Source organism: Octodon degus, unplaced genomic scaffold (genome assembly GCF_000260255.1).
Source record: "Octodon degus isolate 3935 unplaced genomic scaffold, OctDeg1.0 scaffold00007, whole genome shotgun sequence".
Lineage (NCBI taxonomy): Eukaryota > Metazoa > Chordata > Mammalia > Rodentia > Octodontidae > Octodon > Octodon degus.
The window spans coordinates 9,161,538-9,169,322 of record NW_004524583.1 but is presented as its reverse complement, the minus strand read 5'-3'; the positions used below and the strand labels follow the sequence as shown (position 1 = coordinate 9,169,322).

At 42.6% G+C, this 7,785-nt stretch overlaps 1 protein-coding gene across 1 annotated transcript in view; it reads right to left on the bottom strand.

Annotated features, from left to right (window-relative positions):
• The window catches only part of Alkbh1 (alkB homolog 1, histone H2A dioxygenase), a 50,876-nt gene that overhangs the window by 23,171 nt on the left and 19,920 nt on the right, over nucleotides 1-7,785 (bottom strand). Inside the window, exon 3 of the mRNA XM_023701339.1 lies at nucleotides 3,218-3,433. Within this exon, the coding sequence (XP_023557107.1) occupies nucleotides 3,218-3,433 (216 nt within the window). The remainder of the gene's footprint in view (nucleotides 1-3,217; nucleotides 3,434-7,785) is intronic.

The following is a 7,785-nucleotide window of genomic DNA, read 5'->3' as shown; positions in this document are numbered from 1 at the left end:
GTGTGGCCAGCTCAGCCCACCAGGGGGCGGGGCTGGCTGGCATGTGGTGCTGGGGGATTGAACCCTGGTCCCTGTGCTTTGCTTGGCTTAGCTTGTTCTAAGTAGGTGCTTTAGACCACTGAGCCATCTCACCAGCCCCACTACTGCTTCTTAAACTGAGACAAAGGTACCATACTAATCACAGATGTTAATAAATAGGGGAAACTGGGTATGATATCGTTTAGCTCTATCTTCTCAACTTTTCTGTGAATTTGAAAGTATCCTAGGGCTGGGGAGAGATAGCTTGGTAGTCTAAGTGCCTGCCTGGCAAGCATGAGTTTGATCCCCGGTACCACATGCTGTGCCTGATGTGCTGTGCTGGTCCTCAAACTGGGCATGGTAGTGCACAACTGTAATCCCAGTGCTGGGGAGGCCGAGACAGGAGGATCACTACAAGTCTGACAGTGTAGTGATATCTTGTATCAAAACAAAAACACCAAACAACAAAAAATGAAAAAAACAAACAAACTTATCCTAAAATAGGTTTGCTAAAATAACAACTCTGATATTGTAACCAGCCCATATCATGCCTTAATGCTAATTTCACAGATCAACCTGATGAAATGACACACTCAGAACACACCCTGAATCAAGTCTGACTCTTATTATGGCTAAAGTAGGACTTCAGAATGTAAGTATTTTCAGTACTTAAAGTGCTTCTGTTTTTAGCATCCAAGCATTATAAGCGCCAGCCCCTCAACCAAATAAACAAAGGTTATAACACTTTCTCTAAAAGATCTTGCTACACACACAATTTCTAAGAACAAAGTTGCAGCTGTATTTCTGATGTTCATTAACAGCTTCCCACACGGATGAGTCTTCTTCTGGGCTGTGCGCTTACAGCAGCCCCCCCTCCCCCCACTCTCTTTGCCTGTCTGTTTTTGTGGTACCAGGAATCGAACTCAGGATCTTGTGCTTGCCAGGCAGGTGCCGTAGCTCTGAGCTGTATCCGCAGCATCCTCTCCCTTTGTCTTGAGACTCCTCTGCCTTAACTTTTTTCTTTGCTAAATCAACCTCAAATCTGGCCAGAAAACGTACTGTGCCTCACACCTTTACTAGTATCCTGCTGTACTGGAGCCACAGCCACAAAGACATAGCTCTGGGAAGAAGGGCTTTACTCTGGCAGAAGCAAGCTTTAATTTCAGGCACAAGGGAAGACTTATGTAATTTTTTTTCCTTTTACTGAAATTTTTCTCCCTTTACTATGTAGTTCTCAAAACAGGTTTCCTCTAGCATTTTAAGTTTTAGCTCCTTAGAGGACTGACCTGTCCAGGTAGCCACTGTAGTTCTGGACAGCTTCTGCTATGATGAAATTACAGCTTTTTGGCCTTTCAACTCTATCAAAACTGTCTATCTACTACTACTACTACTACTACTACTACTACTACTACTACTACTACTTTTTTTTTAATGACATGCTATATTTTGTCCAACTTCTCCCACACATTCTTTCTGATGGCATTATCATCACTGGAGGCAGACTCAAACCTACGCTGTCTAACTCCAAGTGTGGTGGTGCACGCCTGTAATCCTAGCACTTGGACGGCTGAGGTTAAGAGGATCGCTGGAGTTCAAAGTGACTGTGGGCTAAAAGCAAGTTCAAGGCCAGCCTGAGCTGCAGTGAGGCACTGCCTCAAAAACAAAATCAAACAAAAAAGAAATGCACTTGGCCATTTTCCTAAATACAAATACCTTATTTACTTTGCATCAGTGAAAATAACAATTATATTATAAATATCTGTCTCAAGTGGAACAGTTAATACTCTTTTTTTTCTTCCCCTTCAGTACCAGGGATTGAACTTGGAACCTTGCACTTGCCAGGTAGGCACTTAGACCCTGCTAAGCTATCTCCCTGGTTCCATTTGTTATTAAGCTGGTTGTTAACAGAAAAAGATCTTTAAACAATAATACACTTTTTTCTTTTTAAGACAGGTCTTGCTACGTAGCTCTAGCTAGCTTTGTAGCCCACGCTGGCCTTGAGTTCACGGCAATGCCCCAGTCTCAGCCTCCAACGGCTGTGCTTATAGGTTCATGCTACCACACCTGGGTAGTGGATGGTTCAAAAAAAGTAACCAGTTAGTGAGCAGAGAAGATGGCCTCTACTAGTATGCTGTATTTAGTTCATCAGAATTTGTTATCCCACTTGGTGGCAAATATCTCATTGAGATAAGAAGCACTATACTGCTAGTGACCAAAAAATGCATTTTTTTAAAGCACAGAAGACAAGGAGTAAGAAGAAAATTTTCTCAATTATATAAAATTCATTCCTACCCCTCTCCTGGGCAGACATTTACCTGGCATCTCCTGGCAGGCAAAGGTATCTGGATCTTGAGTTTCTTTCCTCTTTCTGCTTTTTGAGACAGGGTGGTTCTGAACTTGCTTTATGTAGCCCAGGCTGGGCTCAAACTCACAGGAATCCTCCTGCTTCAGGTCCCCAGTGCTGGGATTACAGGTATGTACCACCACGCCCATCTTGAAAGCACACTCTAAGAATACTCTGAGCACACATGGCTTGTCTAACTCCAAGCAGGTAACGTGGAATAGAACCTATTCCACACATTAAATCATGACAATAAAGATACCCAAGAACTGCTTTTATTATTTATTTATTTTCTGCGGAACTGGGGATTGAACTCAGGTCCTTGTGCTTGCCAGGGAAGCACTTATTCCACTGAGCCATCTCCCCGGTCCCCCAAGAACTGCTTTTAAAAGCACTAAAGAGAAATGTGTATCTCTGACACAGGCTTTGAGACAGCACTGATGACTATCTAACTCCAAGGTGTAAATAAAATTTTCTCCTGATAAACTATTTATTCCTTTTGAGATACCTGAAGAGAGAGTTTGGTTTTTTTTTTGTCTTTTTAAGCCAGGGTCTCGGTATGCTGTTCACACTGGCCTTAAGCTCACTATGTGTAGCCTAGGCTGGTCTCAAACTTGCAAGGATCCTCTTGCTTCAGCCTTCGGAGTGCTCGGATTACAAGCGTGCACCCCCATGCCTGGTTGCCTGAAGAGAGCTTTTTAAGCAGAGTAAGTGAAGGAGATCCGTTCACATAAGATAGTCTTTGCTATGATAATACTTTAACTTGAACACACATACCCCCCTCACCAAAATGAACTGTGTGGGCCCAACAACCATATAAACAGAAAACAAGTAACCTAAGAAAATGAAATACCTTACTATCCCAGTTATAATGGTAGCCTAAGGTCACCCAGCGCAGTTTTTCTAATAAACTTCGGGGTCTCCGTTTATTCAATTCTTTACACCTGCAAAGATTGGCAATGAAAGAGGATATAATCAACTTAAGTGGTGGCAGCAGCCCTTTGTATGGTCCCTTAAGTCTAAATTTAGTACAAGTTATCAGCCAAGGCTTGGTAGGGATGTAGGAACAAAAAACTGAATTCATCAAGAATACAGTAATAAGGGTGGGCATGGTGGCACATGCCTGTAATCCCAGCACTCAGGAGGCAGGTGGATCATTTCAAGTTCGGGACCAGCTGGACTACATAGCTCAAGGCCAGTCTGAGCTGCATACAAAACTACAAAAGTAACAGTACAAAACATCTTAGCCCCCCCTTTTTTTTGGTACTGGGAATGAAACTTGGGACTATGCGCTTGCAAGGCCATCATAGCATTTTTAATTTTCTTTCTTAGAGACTGGGCTCACGATGCTGCCCAGGCTGGTTTTGATCTTAGTACTCTTCCTGCTTCAGTCTCCTGCATGTTGTGATTACAGGAGGGCATCACCACATCTAACCGCATTTCTAATTTTCACATCTTTAGTTCCAAATCCTCTGCTAAGTGGGATGTAGCTTAAGTGATAGGTCTCTAGCATCTCAACAATGATAAAATAAGAATAACAGGGAAATGGGACCAGGGAGATAGCTCAGTAGAATAAGCGCTTGCGCCTGGCAAGTGCAAGGGCCTAAGTTTAATCTCTGATTCTGCCAAGAAAACAAAACAAAACAAAACAAAACAAAACAAAACAAAACAAAACAAGAGTAACAGGGAAAACGTGACAATAGAAATGTCTTTACTCTGCAAGGGGAAATGAGACTAACAGCATTATGGTCAACAGAAAATATGGCTAACAATATTTTCAAATTCATTTGCTGAAGATGGAGTACAATTAATCAGCTATTACTACATCCATAATGATGGTGGTTTTCCCAGAATTGCATGGTGGGGGAAAAGCTTGGCAAAATGTAGCGTGCAATCAAAAATAATTGGTTTAGGGCTGGAGAGATAGCTTGGCAGTCTAAGTGCCTGCCAGGAAAGTGCAAGAATCCAGGTTTAAGCCCCGGTACTGCATGCTATGCTGGCCATTTAAACCAGGCGTGTGTGTACCTGTAATCTCAGTGCTGGGGAGGCAGAGACAGGAGGATCACTGCAAGTCTGAGCTGTAGTCTAAGCTGCGTAGCAAGACCTTGTATCAAATAAATAAAAGAATGAAAAAAACCCCGAAAACCCCAGTTTAACATGACTTCCTCAACATACTTAAATGACTGAGACACCACTCTGCTAACAAGGCACCACTCATATAATTTAGTTTCTCATATTCCATCGTTCAAATCACAGGTTTCTGTAAACAAAGAGACAGCTCTTCTATAATTTTATTAATAATTTAATCTATGGGATTAACTAGTATTCTTCTACAGAGGAAGACTGGCTCATTTTTTCTTTTTTAAATGTGGTACAGAGTCTCACTACACAGCTCGGATTCATAGTGATTGTTTTTAGCCTTCTCAGTGCTGGGATTATAGGCATGTGCCACCATGCCTGGCCTTCCTTGCCAGCTCAGTGAGCCCTGGGGGCAGGGCCAGAGCAACAGGCGCTTAGTTGGCTAAGCTATCTTGCTGGCTCGATTAGTTCATTTCTTTTTCTTTTTTTGTATTTTAGGGAAGGGTTTACAGGATGTTCAAGGTCTCACTTCTAGATCGGACTCGTAGTGATTCTGTTTTCAGCCTCCCAAGAGCTGGGATTGTAGGCACTTTTGCACCACCATACCCAGTCTTAATTGCCATCTCAGTGAGCCCTGGGGGTAGGGCTGGCATGGGGGGGAACACACCCCTGTCCCTGCTTGCAGGTGCTTTAATCTGCTGAGCTATTTGGCTGGCCCTGACGGATTGGTTCATTTCTAAAATGAGTATGAATTTTTTCTATATATAATTTACATCACTAATCAAATTTACTTATTTATGTATTTGTTTGAGACAGGGTCTCGTTATGTAGTTCAGGCTGGCCACCCTTGAACTTACTACGTAGCTCCGGCAGGCCCAGATAAAATTATTTTTGTGGTAATAGGGATTTAACCCAGGACCCTGTGCATCTTAGGTAAGCACTATACAGTAAGACTATATCCTCAGCCCTGTCCATTTAATTTTGAGATGGTCTGGCTAGGTTGTTCAGACTGATTTAAACCTGTGATACTCAGTGTCCCTCCCAAGTGCTGAGTGAGCACTACCATGACTGGCCCAAAGGCAATACTTTTAATACTTTAATACTAAAGTTTAGTATTAAAGTGAAGAGCACAGACTTTCAGTGTTACTAGAATTAAAAAAAGGGGGGCTGGCCAAAAACCTTAGCAGATTAAAGTGCCTGTTTAGGCAGATGCAGCAGCTGGTGTTCGATCCCTGGCCAGCCCCACCCCCGAGGCATGCTGAGATAGCAATTGAGACTGGGTGTGGTGGTGCACACCTGTAATCTCAGCTCCTGGGAGGCTCAACACAGGCGGATCACTATGAGCCCGATCTATGTAGCGAGACCCTGTACTTTAAGAAAAAAAAAAAAAGGGCTGAAGAAAAAGGGGCGCTCCAAGACAGTTGTCTAACCAGTTAAGGCTTCACAGTTACGCTGTGGTGCATACGAAATGAGACAATGGGCAGCATTTAAACAACCAGTGGTGCAGTAGCTACATGGGTGCACAGGAAAGCATAAGTGAAGGATTTACTGCAGGCCCACACTGTAAGTGACACTCATCTTGATGTGTGACAAAGAATTTACGCAGTCGATGCTACCTGCTCTCACTGAATTCACATTCTAAGGCTATCACCACAGACATACATCAAGACTAGCAGATAAGCGGAATGGAACAAACACTGTTTTATTTAGGACAGGTGTGGATGAGAGATAAAAGCAGACCTGGCTGCTATTGTTCTGAGGAAGACCCTTGAACAGCATCTGGAGCCTGGAGCTGGGAGGTGCACAGAGTTCCCTGAACTGCTAACAGTGGCTCAACCTGCAGATACTATGGCTTCCAACAAATGACTGCCTTCCTTCTAGTGTCTGTGTCTGTCAGAAAAGGCAGCTTCCATGACCAGACGGGGGTGAAAACCTGGGCATTGCATTTCTCCGGCACATATATCATGAGACGTGGTCATAACTCACTGCTGGAGGATTAAGCAAGTCGTATGTAACTTCCTGGAAGTCTGTACCAGATTTTCCCTGGACTTTTGCTCCATGTGCCTTTTCTCTTTAGTGATTTTGATATATATGCTGTCACCCTAACAAATCTTACCTGTGAGCACACACTGAAGTCCTTGAGTCCTCCTGGAAAAATCACTGAACTTGGGTGTGGTTTTGGGGACTGGCAACACAGTGCAGATGGTTGACCAACAATTTAGACAAAAAAGTTATGTGATGCCTGGCCACTGACTGCCACTACCTAATCCAACCAGTTCCAACAGGGATAATGTCCATGTACTGTTTAATATCCCTTTGTGTAACAATTACGAAAAAAATATGGCAATGTAGTTATTAATACAACTGGAATTCTACCAAAGTTTATTCAGCTAAAGGTATAAAACACATTAATATTTTCCTCCACAGAACATTCTCTTTCAGCAGCCTGAAATACTTCTTACTTTTGGACTTGAGGATTTTGTGGTTCATGGAAATTTTTGTACCCAATTCCTTTATTTAAAGGCAATCAACCTCAGATGGAAATGCTACTGAAAAGGATGACAATTTTATAGATACTAAGGGGTCTTCAGCGGGAAGGCTGAAGTCAGTAGCGTGAACACCGGAATCTGGGGTTGAGTACAGCTCATGTCCTGAGCTTTAGATGGTCTAGAGAGGAGCCATAGCTTCCTTCTGTAGAACCCCTCCGCAGCTAGTGCAGTGGTGGCAAACACCTGGTGCATGTGTTGGAGCTGGCTGTTATCACTGAAGCTCTACAAGGTTGGCTATCATTGGCCTAGTGGTTCTAAAACTTGAATGTAGACTGGAAACACCCTATAGGGCTTATTAAATCTCTGGTGACTGGGTTTGCATCTATAAATTCTTATTAAAGAGATTTGAGGTGAAGCCTAAGAATCTGGGATTTTTTTAGAATCTCTGATTTTAGTAAGTTCCTTAAAGATACTGACACCACTGGTCCGGGACCAAACTCTGAGATCCACTATTCTAGACAAAATGAAAACAAAACAAAACACCTCTTTCTAGCTCAATAATATATCATAGTATTCTTCCTTTGTGGTACTGGAGATTGAACTGAGAGCCTTGTACATGCTAGGTGAGCAATCTATCACTAACCTAAATCCTCAACCCTAGATCATTGTATCTTTTTTTTTTTTGCGGAACTGGGGATTGAACTCAGGCCTTTGCATTTGTCAGGAAAGTGCTTATTCCACTGAGCCATCTCCCCGGCCCCAGATCATTGTATCTTGACAAAAAACCCATAATATGTCAAAACCAGAATACCTCAACCATAGAGATAATAATAATTAAGATTTAAAATCATTTAAAAG